The 15,680-nt window shown below is 41.9% G+C and overlaps 1 protein-coding gene across 2 annotated transcripts; it reads left to right on the top strand.

Annotated features, from left to right (window-relative positions):
* Positions 1-273: 273 nt before the first annotated feature.
* Positions 274-6,165, top strand: rnf214 (ring finger protein 214). Of its 2 annotated transcripts, XM_085476286.1 has the most exons (7): positions 274-396; positions 492-622; positions 1,092-1,321; positions 1,871-2,004; positions 4,101-4,329; positions 4,422-4,631; positions 4,964-6,165. In XM_085476286.1, the coding sequence occupies exons 2-7, from the start codon at positions 493-495 to the stop codon at positions 5,786-5,788; spliced, it is 1,758 nt and encodes a 585-aa protein (XP_085332412.1). In that variant the 5' UTR covers positions 274-396; position 492; the 3' UTR covers positions 5,789-6,165. The 2 variants fall into 2 exon arrangements, with proteins under 2 accessions (XP_085332412.1, XP_085332413.1); XM_085476287.1 differs by lacking the exon at positions 274-396 and having other exon boundaries at positions 403-622.
* Positions 6,166-15,680: the final 9,515 nt, after the last annotated feature.

Here is a 15,680-nt window from a genome sequence, read left to right as displayed (position 1 = left end):
AACAATATTGTATTTTCTTATATTTTAAAAATAACAATGTAGCAAATAACAGTTCTAATTATTATGAATTTATTCCTTACAAAGTCACCAGCTTTACATTTCAATTCTGCTACTCCTGTCGTATCTATGTAGTTGTAGTTTTTCTATATGTCCCTGTGCAAATAAATAAATAAATAAATAAATAAATAAATAAATAAATAAATATTTCTACCTAATTATCTACCTACATAGAAGATCTTTGTTTTGGAACCCCTGGACAGTTGAAGTGTTTCAGCCGGATTACATTTAGGGGTGCACACATTCGTAGCTGGCGCCAGGTGTAAACAGGATCTTAACGGCAGCTGATATCGCCGAAGTTTTATTTTAAAGAGCCTTTGTGGAGCTCACTACGTTGTTGTAAGTTCGCTCGGTGTTTACAGAACACGTAACGTTTGTGTCAAGTTAGAAAAGCGAATCCAAAAGACTAAGTTTCGTTTTTGTACTTCTTTTAGCATGGATGCTAGCGCGGAAACGGCTATCGAGGGTTCAGACGATAAAGCGGAAGACCATCATGTAATACAGGATGGAGACCCGGACTTGGACCTTGGCCTTGAACTGGATTTCGCCAAAATGGGAGTGACAGGTAAAGCGCCGGAATTTTACAATGACAGCTGAACAGTGAAGAATACCCGGTGGAGCTTAACAACATCTGGTGTCGTGTTTTCTAGATGAAAGGGGAATTTGAGAAGTCTGCACATAGTGGTCTTTGATAGACTCAAATAATGTGGTCCAGATAAGAGAAAGTGCAGTGAACTCGCCGTTAAAGAGTTTTGTAGCTGGAAATGGTGATTTATGAATGTGAAATCTAGTTTTAAGCTGTAAATTCACTGTGTTTTTACTTGTAGACAAAACATTTTATTAAACAGAAACTGTATTTCACAGGCTGTTTAGTTGCTATACCAGGTCTGTTAAGTGTGGCGTGGCAGTTTGGCAATTTACAAAAATGCAATAGATTTTAGAAACCATAAACTGCTTTTTAAACTCCTTAAAGTCTCACTGTTACCATAACTACTTCTGTACCTAATAAGTTGTTTCCTTGTTGTCTTTTGTAGATCTGAAACACAGAGCTCAGGCTGTGCAGACAGACAGCATGACAGCAGAGTCCAGTGTCAGCACAGAGCCCGACTGGGAGAGTCACGTGGCGGCCGTGTTTCAGTACACCTCCACCCTGATGGAGCAGTACGACAAACTATTGAAAAAACAGGATCAGGAAGAGGTGGAACACGAGAAGTACAAACAACAGCTGCAGAAAAGAAAGGAAGAGGCCACTCGGCAACACCAGGTGAGACACCACACACACACGGATGATCTGATATCCTCGTGTTGGTGTTGTTCCCAGACCATCATGAAAATGTTGTTCCAGGTTCAACATTGCAAGTGACCAATCACATTGTTGTGATGTTATTCTTTTGCGCGCCAAGCCATTCGTGCATTTATGAAATTCCAATGTTGCAAGGACAATATCAATTCTGCTTACTGTTTATTAAAGGGTTACGGTTAGGGTTAGGGTCCGTTGATCGGCGGACAGAGGCGGTTTCACGCAGCTTTAGTACAGTTTTTTGTTTTACGCCGGTTTTTCCCGAAGTCGCAAAAGTATGACGTCACAACATTCTGATTGGTCACTTGCAATGTTGATCCTGGAACAACATTTAGTATGATGATCTGGGAACAACACCAACACGAGGATATCAGATATCAACCCACACACACACAGCTATGCAATGCATGCATGTGTTTATGGTTCTGAATCTCTTGTGGGATTGACCACTGTGTGTGTGTGTGTGTGTGTGTGTGTGTGTGTGTGTGTGTGCGCGCGCGCGCGTGCGTTAAGGGTCTACTGGACAAACTGGAGTCTCTGCGAGTGAAACTGCAGCTGAACAACTCCAAAGCCACCAGGAAGAACTTCTTAGCCAAGAAAGCAGAGATGACCACTGAGAAAAACAGAGCAGAGGAGGAGAAGAACAGGTAAGACTTAAACCATATTCCCACCATATTCCCAACAAAACAAATTCTGTTCACTTTGTATCGCTGCATTGTGATCATAGACTGTACATTAAAGATGCCTATACAGTGGGGCAAAAAAGTATTTAGTCAGCCACCGATTGTGCAAGTTCCCCCACTTAAAATGATGACAGAGGTCAGTAATTTGCACCAGAGGTACACTTCAACTATGAGAGACAGAATGTGAAAAAAAAAAAAATATCCATGAATCCACATGATAGGATTTGTAAAGAATTTATTCGTAAATCAGGGTGGAAAATAAGTATTTGGTCAATAACAAAAATACAACTCAATACTTTGTAACATAACCTTTGTTGGCAATAACAGAGGTCAAACGTTTACTATAGGTCTTTACCAGGTTTGCACACACAGTAGCTGGTATTTTGGCCCATTCCTCCATGCAGATCTTCTCGAGAGCAGTGATGTTTTGGGGCTGTCGCCGAGCAACACGGACTTTCAACTCCCGCCACAGATTTTCTATGGGGTTGAGGTCTGGAGACTGGCTAGGCCACTCCAGGACTTTCAAATGCTTCTTACGGAGCCACTCCTTTGTTGCCCGGGCGGTGTGTTTTGGATCATTGTCATGTTGGAAGACCCAGCCTCGTTTCATCTTCAAAGTTCTCACTGATGGAAGGAGGTTTTGGCTCAAAATCTCACGATACATGGCCCCATTCATTCTGTCCTTAACACGGATCAGTCGTCCTGTCCCCTTGGCAGAAAAACAGCCCCATAGCATGATGTTTCCACCCCCATGCTTCACAGTAGGTATGGTGTTCTTGGGATGCAACTCAGTATTCTTCTTCCTCCAAACACGACGAGTTGAGTTTATACCAAAAAGTTCTACTTTGGTTTCATCTGACCACGTGACATTCTCCCAATCCTCTGCTGTATCATCCATGTGCTCTCTGGCAAACTTCAGACGGGCCTGGACATGCACTGGCTTCAGCAGCGGAACACGTCTGGCACTGCGGGATTTGATTCCCTGCCGTTGTAGTGTGTTACTGATGGTGACCTTTGTTACTTTGGTCCCAGCTCTCTGCAGGTCATTCACCAGGTCCCCCCGTGTGGTTCTGGGATCTTTGCTCACCGTTCTCATGATCATTTTGACCCCACGGGATGAGATCTTGCGTGGAGCCCCAGATCGAGGGAGCTTATCAGTGGTCTTGTTATGTCTTCCATTTTCTGATGATTGCTCCCACAGTTGATTTTTTTCACACCAAGCTGCTTGCCTATTGTAGATTCACTCTTCCCAGTCTGGTGCAGGTCTACAATACTTTTCCTGGTGTCCTTCGAAAGCTCTTTGGTCTTGGCCATGGCGGAGTTTGGAGTCTGACTGTTTGAGGCTGTGGACAGGTGTCTTTTATACAGATGATGAGTTCAAACAGGTGCCATTCATACAGGTAACGAGTGGGGGACAGAAAAGCTTCTTACAGAAGACGTTACAGGTCTGTGAGAGCCAGAGATTTTCCTTGTTTGAGGTGACCAAATACTTATTTTCCACCCTAATTTACAAATAAATTCTTTACAAATCCTACCATGTGAATTCATGGATTTTTTTTTTTTTCACATTCTGTCTCTCACAGTTGAAGTGTACCTCTGGTGCAAATTACTGACCTCTGTCATCATTTTAAGTGGGGGAACTTGCACAATCGGTGGCTGACTAAATACTTTTTTGCCCCACTGTAGTTAAGATGATGTTAGACCTGAACACCTAAGTTTGCCTCGAGAACAAGGTAACATACAAGCTTAAAATTGATACCATAGGTGCATCTACTTAAAATGTTGGACGAGTTGGAGTGACCTCGACCTCAAGGTTGAGAGGGCAACATATGATTACAGTGATATATCTGTGATATGGCAATATCGGTAGGCTAAAATGAGGTTCTAAAATTGCAGCTAAAGTCACACTTTTATAAAACCTAAGATAATGCCTTAATTCCTTTTGACAGAAAATTAAAGAAACTAGAATATATTTAAATTTTAAAAAGAGGAATTTGTTACAAAATAATTTTCTGCTTGCTAACTCTGCTCTTCTCTGTTCATCTTCCTCTGGCAATCAGGCTGGCCACAGAGCTGGAGGAGGGTGAAAAAAAGCTGACAGCGCTTACAGAGGAGCAAAGCGAGGAACAACGGAGGTGGCAGGAAGAGCTGGAGGAGCTGAGGCAGGAGATGGAGCGAGTGAGGAAGGAAGCACAGGAAGCTCAGCTTCGGGCCTTGCAGGACGAGATTGCAGCTGTGGAGAAGCAGAGAGACGTAGCCATGGCTCGCATTGAGGCCTGGCTGAAAGAGGTTTAGACCCCAGTTCTAGATAAACAGATCATAATCTGTCAGGCACCTTATTTATATAAGTAATGATAATCATGAGACTGATTATGTCCTAGGTGGGGCAATACCTGAACGCACTCAGGGTGGAGTTCCCACAGCAGTATTCTCATGAGAGACAGAAGTGGGAGAAGAAAGAAGCGTTGGTCAAGAGGAACCAGGCTGAGCTCCAAAGCCGCTTCCAGGAGGTTCTGCAGCAGCTTCACCAGGGGCGAGAGTTAGAGTCCCTCCCTAGGATCAATGTGCCTTCTTTACCGCAGGTTCCCATGGTGAGAGACTCAAGCGAATTCAGTGAAATAAATATACTACTAAATGTACCACATTGTATCAACTTGAGGCTCTAATTTCCCTCTTTATTTACTTTACTTTGTATTAGTTCCCATATTTGTTCACCTTTTTAAATCTTTATTTCTGTTTCATCATGATAGAAAGGGTTTAGACTTATTTTCACCTTGTGTTTTCATGTCCATCCCACTCTCCCATCTATGTTATCAGATTTCTCTATTCCTTTGTGAAAGATACTGATAAATGCTACATATGCTCCTTCATAGACGACTGCTTGTCATCAGCTCTGTTAGTAACTACGCGTTTTCTCGAACAGGCTGAGCTGCGATTCGATCAGGTGATGCAGTCACTGGTTCAGCCACACATCATGGCCCCGCCTCTTTCAAACCCAGCTCATCGACCCCTCCAACAGCAGAGGCACCCACAGTATTACCAACAGCAGCAGCAGCACCATCACCCTCACCCGCACCATCCCCAGTACCGTGCCCCTTACCACCACCCCCCACCCCCGCAATACTTCCAACCCTCCCCATCATTGCAGGATCAACCTCCACCTCAGTTCCAGCCTCCCCCTCAGCTTCTGCCTCACATCAGAGGCCCAGTGAGGGTGACTCCTCCTCCTAGTCTGTCCCCCTCTCCCCCCTTTCAGGCCACCCACCCTGTAGCTCCTTCCCCACCACCCCACGCTGTAGCTACTACTGCAGCTTCCTCTGCACCGGCAGGCAAACTGGACAAAGTCCTGGAGAAGCTCGGTGCGAGGTTCCCACAATGCAACAGGGCTCAGCTGACGTCTCTGCTCCAGCAGGTAAAAAGCTCTCGTGGTACCTTGGCCGGCATGTCCATGGAGGAAGTCATCGAGCAGGTTGGCTTCAGGCTGGCCCAAAACGAGAGGTCAGCCCTGGGGCCCATTAGCCGGCCCACTCCCCCAGGCCCCATCCAGAGGCCAATGAATCCCATTCAGAGAGCAGCACCAAGTGGACACGCTGCCGGGCCCCGTAAACTCTGCCTGATGTGCCAGAACCATGTGGACCCAGAAAGCCGCCACCCACTGAGCTGCTCTCACACCATCCACAAAGACTGTATCCAGGTGTGGCTGCAGTCCAGCAAGAACAACTCCTGCCCCTTCTGTCCAGCAAAGTGACAGAGATGACAGTCAGCTGTGACTCTCATCAGCGTCGTTCCAAATATTAGTTATGTTATTATAGTGTTATGATATATTCAGTGTTTAATTAGTTGTCTGGATTTTTTTGGCAATGTTTAGCATGTAGCTGAGTAATCTGTAGTGTTTTGACTGCTAATACACTGGATTTAACTGGGTGAATTTTTAAACACTGAAGTTTGGGTTACAGAAACGAGTTTGACTACAAAGCCTTAAAAATCAAGTTAGTCTTCTCAGTGTCTGTAATGTTATTCTGCCACAGGATGAAAAATACAACTGCCTACAACTCTGAATCACACTGATCTGTAGGTCTAAATAAATAAATAAATAAATAAGGAAGAATTAATTTGAGATCTTTTTGCTTTTCATCACACCATCATCAACATTGGGTCAGCATAAAGTTAATGTAACAACAATCTTTGTGAATTGGGCAGCTGTCAATAATTTGCCCCACGTATAATTTTGCAATATTTTAACTCCGTTAATTACTTTTTTGAAGAAGTAACTATAACTAATTACTTTTTCAAAGTAACTTGTCCAACACTGATCACAAACATAAATAAACAGTAATAAATTAAGAAATTACTATTATCACTAGTATCACTATTTTAAATGGTCCCTTTGTGGGTCTGCAGTTCACAGTCATAACTCCAGAGGCTCCTATTAAAGATGGTCTGTATCAGTTTAAAACTACTTTTATCTCCTCTGCAGGCTGGTTTTAGAGTGTGCGTGTTTTTGTTTCGGTGTTATAGAGTGTCTCCACGGTGCAGAGGTATTAGTGATGGTCTGCTGTGTCTCCAGTGAATCCTGTGACAACTCTAATTTTGGTGTGATTTACAGACCACTGGACAAACAAGCATCATTACCGCAGCCTGTAAACTCGGACCCGACCGACTGCTCCCAAACTGTGGTCTGGGGACTCTCGAGGGTCCCTAAGAGGCTCCCGGAGGACCCCTCAGCAAAATGAGAGAGTTTTATTTGACTATTATTTCATTCAGGAAGAGATAACGGAGTGAGTGAGAATGAGCGATCAGAGGTTTGGGTCTGAGTACATGACAGACTGAATCCTCTCGGACTGAAGTTTTTACAGTGTGAGAGTCCACGCTGTGATCCACGGCAAGTATTTAAAGGAAAACTGAGCCATAAAACACACTACTAAAAACCAGCTGCTGGAGGGTTGGGTTTTTTTTGGATCCATTTTACAGCAAAAACAAAAAAAATCATTTGTATCAAGTCAAGCTTTTCTATAATTGAGCCCTTAGTGTTATTTTCTTAAAAGAGGTGAACTTGTTTTGAGGAAATTGTTGTTGACTCCAGTGTAGCTAACCAACATTATTTTATGTTACTTTTTGAAACAACTGATTTAAGTCTCGATAGAACGACATCATGATTTTTGTTGCAGCGTTGGGATGATGAAAGGTTTAGTCACATGATTCGAATCACATGAATGAACAGCAGGCTCTTCAAGTTCATGTTTTACTCTCACAACATGCCACATAAAGTAAAATAGATAAATGACACAGACATTCGTTTTCATATCTTAGTGAGGACACCTCACTGACAATGCTTTCCCTAGCCGCTTACCCTAACCATCGAACATGAATGCCTAATCCTAACCCTCAGCCTAAACCTGACCATAACCTAATTGTAACCCTGACACTAAAACCACATTTTGAACCTCAAAAATGCCTTCAAACTCGTGGGGACAGGCATTTTTTAAGTGGCTGTTGGTCCCCACAAGTATAGTAGCATCCCAATTTTCTTTCCTTGCAAAGACGTCTAAACATGTACACACACACACCCTGCTACTACTATTATGACTGGATCAGTTGTGGGTCAATGACACCCATGAATGTCCAAGGAGACAAACCCCCACTAGGGGTTAAACATCTGTAACTCTCCACATTCTGTTTTTAGAACCAAAGAAGCATCTCAGATGAGAGCAATGACTGTCTGAGAGGTGAAACGTCATCAAGAACCTAAAGAAGAACAGTTGACTCTTTTCTGTCAAGATCTCTAGAAAACAAAGGAACTATCAATTCCAGCCAGCTGACCCAACATTAATAAAGCATCATACAAGCGCTTACCTCCTAGGAGTAACAGAAAACAAATGGCAGCTCGCCTTACTCTTTCTAGACCCAGATCAAAGCAAAGTTTAAAACAATCAGTGGTGTGGCTGGTTGGATAAAGAGCTACAAATAAACCTCCATAGATTGGACCCTTCTTGTCTCATTGAAGCCAATCATTTATATGCTGTAGTCCTGAAATGCCAGTCCCAGCCTGGCTCCTGCACAGTCCAGTCAGCATGCCTTCGCCCCATGCACTGCAGACGTCATCATGATAGGAAACAGCAGTTATGTGAAATGAAACAACAGGACAGCCATAACTCTTCTGTTTATGTTAATTATACGCTCTACTAGGATTCATGCAGTCAGTCAAATGCTGGAAAAATCGAATGAATGGAGGTTCACAGTGCCATTAGCTAATGAGGCAAATCATACTATAAAAGCAAGCCAAGATATTCCCAAGGCAAATAAATGGCAAGAGATTTCACAGTAGAGCTTAAGTTTCAGTGACTGAAGACAAAACTGAAAGCACACATCAAATCAACCAGCTGCTGAAGGTCCTGCAGTAAAGCTAGTAATAAATAAATAAATAAATCATTTTAAAAAACAAAAACAAAAAAAAAACAGGGTCATGTCCAAATACTTAGAGACTCAACTGACTGTTGTAAATGCTTGGATCATGTAAATTCATTATCCTAATCTTAATAATGAAAAATTAGTATGGAGGTTCATATTTGGAGTTTCCATCGCGTTTTATTCTAGAAACATCAGGGGAAAGTGTATTTTAGTAGTGCACATACAATTTTAAAGCTCTGAGATTTTTATCACACAGTTCTCGTGTGTGTCTGTGCGCGCGCACGCGATACTGATGTGACATTTGAGATTCTGTCTTCAGAGAACAGAAATACTCGGATGCTCTCTCGTGTTAAAACAGATAAATGTTAACGAGATGTTCCCTCTGTGGCTATTTCACGTCTGTGTGCGGAGGGAAAAGCAGCTGTTTATTAAAGAACCTCTCAGCTGAAAGCTTCCCGCTTCCACAACATTTTAGAAATTGGGAGGTGGGGGGGGGAAATCAATCATCTCTTTGGGTGTAACACTCGCGTGTTTCTGACATTTTACAGAACATCATCAACGATCGCCTCGTCGTCTCCGGGGTCACAAACTGTTTGTGCACAGGGAAGGAAACTGAGCCCACTGTCAATTATAGAGGCAAAAAAAGATTAAAATAAGACACCGGTTTACTGCAGGTTATTCGGGATACTTGCTCCCAGCGAGCCGGTTCTCCGGGGACAAACAGTCTGCAGGCCGAACAAACACTTTAACAAGGTGCCGCTGCTGTTTTCATGCTCAGAATCAACAAAATCGACTGCGTGAGAGAGGAGGTAAATGCCAAACGGCTGCTGAAGAGCGAAACTGCTGCTGAGGGTCAGTTTGCTTCTGCAGCGGCTTAAACTCTGCAATGCTGCCCCCAGCTGGCCGTGCAGGGGGACTGCATGTCAGCTGACCCGAGCCTCGGTTCACTCGTTTTCCAGATAAAATATAAGATTAAAAAACGATGAGTAATATACAGAAGAAAAATATATATATAAATGAAATACAATCAAAGATGTGTTGGAGTTAAAAATTGAAATTAAAATTGAAATAATAACTTGCCCGCTATTTTTTCTTCCTGGTAGTTTCTTTTGTTTGCTGTAATTCACGTCCATGTTTGTGCCAGGTTAATTATAATCACTGGAAAATATCTGAACTGGTTCAGAGGCTTTCAGCACTTCATCACATTCATCCTTAAACATTAGCTACTGACACCAGTAAACATTATTTATGTGTTGATATCAGTCAAAAAGGCTGATATCCATGAACATCAGCAGTGATAACTACAATTAGAAGTTTTCCTTCTAAAATCATTTTTAAGAAAGCTCAAGACTTAAATAAAGGAACAGAAAAAGGTCTAAAACCACCTGTTTTGGTTTCCTTAACCTTTAAAACTCAGATTGTTTAATTTTTATATTAAATTGCATTTAAAAAATGTAATAGATCCCATGATTAATAAAAAGCACATAAAAATGCAAACAATGAGGAAAGAAAATACTGATAGACCTGCAAGAATCATTTTCTCCTGTCATTTTGTGATGAAGACTTCTGTCTTTTCTTTCTTTGAGCTCTTGTAACTTCCTCAGTTTAAAGCCTTGTTGTAATTTAACTATAACATATGGCAGCTCTCAGCTGGGAGTCCCGTTATCTCTCTGAATGATGATGTTTTTTTTGCATCTGCCAATATCAAAGCTGAATCATAAATGCTGCGCTCACAATATATAAACCCTGAACTCCACTAACAGGCTGAACTATCACACTGTAGATCACATGTCCAAAGACATAAAGGTGACAGTAAAATGATTTGAGGAACATAAATAAGTGAAACGCAATAAAACTAAGCAGGTCACTATTTACATTTTTTAAAAGTGAATTTGATCTTTTTAATTTTTACATTAGGTACACAGATTTGTTTCTGGTTGCAGCAGCTTGTACCAAGCTGACTGATCCACCACACACCAGACCTTGTGTATGCCATCAATATTATCATATTCTAATAACACTGCTCAGATGAAACAACGTGTTATTAAAAGGCAAAATCTAAGTAAAGGCTCTGTCTGTGTCCGTGCACACCTAGAACAACGAAAGTTTGACCTGAACTAAATGCACCTGTTGTTGAACCACTTCCTGTCACACCAAGCTTCAGGCTCATCTCTGGTTTGGGTCCTGTCATTCATCTGTCTGTGCATTTCATGTGTTTCAATGTGATGCATTAAGACTGAAACATGTTTTTCTGCCCTACATGCAAAGATTCATTTGGTTGCTCGTTCCACTTTTAGATAAAAGCCTGAAGCAACTCTAATGGGCGTCATAACAGTGTAAGATCACACTTAATACAAAACACATGGATGGAAAGCACAGAGTGCATATACAAGATAGACTAGCATTGTGAGCCATTGGTTTGGCATTTTGGACGCTTCCATGTTGGATTTTGTGCAACCATATGTGGATGAGAGTTAATCAGCTAATGCTAACAAGCTTACTTAGCAAACTGCTACCATAAACAAGTGCATTAGCCACATTTCAAGTAATCAGTGAAGAAAAATAAATAAAATAGTAGCATTTACCTCACTAAAAGTAAATCATAAGCTTTTTAAAGCTTTTTACTGCCTGAAAAGGCATATTTTATGTCAGCATAATGTGATTAAAATGCTTGAAAAGGCAGCAAGAGCACAAATTCTGTCTGTGTTAGATTGTTGTACCAGGAGCTAAGCACGCTTTGTAATGCTGTGCTAATGCTGTGAAGATTAACTCCCTTTTGAGGCTATTATTGGAACTCTAGTGTTTGGCACATCCATGCTGGCTTAATCTTTCAACTCCTAAAGTTGCCAGTTGATGAAAAGGCATTTGAGTTGTTTGAGGTTGGATGGTGAATGGAAGGCTATAGTCCTGACAGGGGTGAAGTGTCAACCAGCCTCTAAAAAGCCTTATAAGGACACGCGGATAAAGACAAGGGGGAAAAAAGGACCCGAGAACACCAGGGAACACTTGAGCTCCATATATTGATGGAAAACCTTTGAAGAAAAGGCAACAAACATGAGCTAAATATACACATATGAATAACTTTGTTGTGGTCATGAAAAGAAAAGAAAAAAAAACAGAAAAGTAGCTCAGAATTCCTGGGAGTGTGAAAAACTAACTTAAAATAAATACCACACAATGAAGGCAGAGGGGAAAAAAACTCAAAAATGGGAAAATATGACAAATCCAAGCAAAAAGAACCAGCATCAGAAAACACTGCATTAAAAAAAAGAATTGAGTGCATGCACAGTGACTAAATATGCACGAGGAGGGAAACAGGTATGAACAGGTGAACTAAATCAGGTATAACAGAGGGTGGGAAAAGAACAAAGGGGGGGAAATCAAATCAAACCACAGAAAGGCACAAAAGGGTCTAGCCTTCAAAGTAAAACAGGAAGTAAACTGAAAGAGGGCCCAAGCCTAGCGAGACAGACAGCACAGTGAAAAAAGGAAAACACAAGAAGAACCCAAGAATCAATAAATCTTCTCTCTGCCTTTTATCCACACATGTAAAATCAGCTGTCAGAAACCCTGGTGGTGATTTTGGATCCTAATCTCATCTCACCCAGCTGTGCTACCACCTCAGGAATATTGTAAGAATCCTTTCAAAATTAAGTTTTAATGACACTCAGGCCATCATTCATGCTTTCGTGTCCTCTTACTCTAATGGCTATAAATCAGAACACATTAAATCGACTTCAGATTGTACAAAATGCTGCAGCAAGGCTTATTACACCAGTTTTAATGCCTTTACACTGGCCGGTCATAATCGATTTTAAGATTTCACTTATGACTCTTAAAGCCTTTTAATAGTCTTGTCTCAGGATATATATTAGAACTGCTTCTCCTGTACCAACCAATTCACAGCCTCAGATCCTCAGGCAGAAACCTGTTAACTGGTCTGACATCACACTTAAGGACAAAAGATGATCGAGTGTTTAGGACTCCTCAGTTGTGGAATGACCTGCCAAAAGAAGCTCACGTCGTTATTGTCTGATTTACAATTTCCTCTTTTAGTCATAGTTTCTGTGAAGCACTTTGTAATGCAGGTTGTGAAATGTGCCGTACAGATGGACCTTATTATTATATTATATAACACGAAGCGACGGAAAAACTAAGGCTAACAGCAACATTAGTCATAGCTATAATGCAATATAAAAAACATGACAGCAGATCTCCTGCCCAGCACCTTTTGGGTTAACTGGGTCCTGTCTTGGCCACTTTCAGGCTTATGCAGAACTCTTGTAATCTAACATGAGAAATATCAAATCTGCACTTTTTGATACCAACAGTTTCACATTTGTTAAGGCCAAGTTTGGCTGTTGGTAAGGCTACAAAGCAACATGATGCTCTGTTGTGTTCTCATTTAAGCTAAAATGCAAATGCTGAGTTTGATCTGCATGTAAATGATGCCTCGTGTCCGTCTGAAGGCCGCTGTGGAAGACGAATGGTGTTTATCAGCCAGTCTGGAATCAGCGCTTGGCGCTTTGCACAGGACGCCATCTAATTACCTTTTTTCTTAAAGGTTGTATTTATTAGAATCCATCATCGCTGTCGTTACATCAATTAATGCTGTTGATGGGCTGAGGAATTGTCACCCTCTGCCCTCGTCTTCCTCACCCTCACCCCCTCGCATTCCCTCCATCCTTCACAGGCAGAAGAACCTCCTCTCTTCTCTTTGGCATTAAAGGCCTGTCATCCCAGCATGCCACGGGGCCCCCGACCATAGCCCAGCGGTGTCAATTAAATTTGATTGACTGAGTAAAAGAAGCACACAAATAAGCCAAAACAACAGACACAAAAATCTATACATGACTCCTGCAGCCCCCCACCCTCTCCGGCCCTCCGCCCCAGCTGTCAAATCAAGCGCTTGTCTCGTCTGTTTTCGTGGCGTGTGCCGTGGACGTCCACCGCAAGACAACTGCTACTCTGTGTGTGTGCGTCTGTGTGTGTGAAGGCGTCAGTGTTGGCCAAATGCACCGCCTGTCCCGCCCACCCCTTAAACCCCCCCTCTCACCCAAACACCCCCAGCCCCTCCCCTTCCATCCACACGGAGTGATCCAATTAGTGGTTCTGGAACCTCGTCCACACTGCACAGCGGAGGCCCCTGGGTATTGACTCAAACTGTTGTCCAATAAATGAGGTCTAATTTATCAGTTTAACTTCATCCCCCCACCCCACTCCAACCCCTCGAAGAAAAGGAGTGAAGAGAAAGAGTAGAGGGTGGGGGGGAAAAGGAAAACAAATAGCTTTCATTTTTTGTTGCATGAACAGGCGAGGAGTGTTTGGGAAAAAAAATCCCAATAAATCCTGCATTCCTCACATATCACACCCTCTCATCTCTCCTTGTTGTTTTGCTAATTGTCAGCCGGTGAGCTCATGTTTCATATTCACTGCGATGATTGAGGGACGCTATTAGAGCAAACCCCATTAGGCTCCGTGGGGAAGCAGCTGACCCTGCGTGGGAACCATCAAAGACCAATTTGCTACCCAAACACCATAAATCCTGCCCTGTTAAGTGACTGTTTTTGATGCTGCTGAAGCGCGCAGAAATAAATATACGCTTTGTTATGTATTGTCCATTAAATTACCAGTGAGCACAATTCACACATGACATCCATCTTGGTCAGCCGTGGTCAAAAGTGGGGTCCTGGGACCTGCAGAGGACCTCTGACGGTGCTGGAGGACGGCTCAGTGACGGCTTCATTTATTGTTCGAGAAGAAGAAGAAGAAGGCTGCAAAACTTGGGAAGTTTTATTTGTCAGATTAACAGAGACCATCAAAATAAGGCTGAACAAAGTTTATTCTCCAGAATCTTAAAGTCAGGACTTCTCAGCAAAGCTCTGAAGTAAACATATCAAATGCTTAAACTGAGAAAAAACAAACAGATTTGAGACAAAAAAGTAAGTTTGATTTGATGGAAGTACCACATCACAAAATTCATGTTTACCAGGGCTTTCTGACCTCAACACTTTAACAACAGCCAGTAAATGTCTGGAGCAAATATTCCTCTAAAACCTGTGTATACCTTTCATTATTGCCTTTCAGATGTGCAAACAGCTAACTCTATAGACACTAATGTACCTCCATACCATCAGAGATACAGGCGTTTGAACTGAGAGTGTTGAGAACAAGCCAGATGGTCATTCTCCTTTTTGTCTTGAGGATACGGCAACTGTGTTTTCCAAAAACAATTTCAGATTTCAATCCACCTGACCACAGAACAGTTTGCTGGTTGTTCTCACTCCATTTTAAATGACCTTTGACCCAGAGTAGAAGCAGCGTTTTCACATTTGCACTGAAGGGCACAGCAAACTGTGTCCACAGACAATCATTTCTAGAAGCTTTCCTGAGCCCATGGTGCGATTTCATGACAGAACCACGCTCATTTTTAATGCAGCGCCTCCAATATAGTTTTGGTCGTGTCCCTTGCACACGGTGAATTCCAGATTGGTGAAACTCTTCCTGTCTAAGACGCTCTTTTTATTCCCAATCACCTTACTAACCTGTTGCCAATTAACCTAAGTAGAAATAAAACGTTCCTTCAGCTGTTTTGTTTTAGCACCACTTACTTTTCCAGGCATTTGTTGCCCTATTTCAACTTTTTAAAGATGTGCTGCTGCCATCAAATCCAAAATGAGCTAGAATTTTTCATGAAACAGTAAAATGTCTCAGGTTGAACATCTGATATGTTTTCTGTGTTCTATTGTGAATAAAGTTTAGTTTACAAGATTTGCACATCTATTACGCAGCACCCCAGCTATGTGGAACTGGGGTTCTACACTTATTAGAAAACAGAATCAGTGATATGAAAGACAGGAAGTGATTTTAGTTTTAAGTAAATCTACAGTTTAAGAGAAGCGACTTAAGGAATTGAAAAAGGTTTCTGGCATAAACGTATCCCTTTTCTTTAGTCATTTGATAAAACATGAAAAAGCCAGTTAATGACTGTTAAATGAAGCAGTAAGTTAATATCTACATAAGAGTTCAGGTGTCACTATGATACAGGGAAGGTAATATTTATGAAATATTGCTCTGATAACGGGGATCAAAAAAGAGGAACATTATTCATCCCACCATTGTGAACAATTAGACCCGACACCACCTGGAAGTCCAGAAATAAAGTTTATTTCAGTTCGTCTTCAGCCTTCACAACAATTTAAATAGCAGGACAGAAGACGTCCGTCTCTGTA

The sequence above is a fragment of the Copadichromis virginalis genome, linkage group LG12 (assembly GCF_057382275.1).
Source record: "Copadichromis virginalis isolate Kocher_CV1m ecotype Utaka linkage group LG12, C_Virginalis_male_GT1.1, whole genome shotgun sequence".
Taxonomy (NCBI): domain Eukaryota; kingdom Metazoa; phylum Chordata; class Actinopteri; order Cichliformes; family Cichlidae; genus Copadichromis; species Copadichromis virginalis.
This window is presented reverse-complemented; position numbering and strand designations above follow the sequence as displayed.

Bases quoted from the DNA above. Each gene is read 5' to 3' on its own strand.
- rnf214 (XM_085476286.1), top strand. From the start codon at position 493: ATGGATGCTAGCGCGGAAACGGCTATCGAGGGTTCAGACGATAAAGCG. The intron at 4,330-4,421 runs GTTTAGACCCCA...ATTATGTCCTAG, and splicing joins TTGAGGCCTGGCTGAAAGAG to GTGGGGCAATACCTGAACGC. The intron at 4,632-4,963 runs GTGAGAGACTCA...TTTCTCGAACAG, and splicing joins CTTTACCGCAGGTTCCCATG to GCTGAGCTGCGATTCGATCA.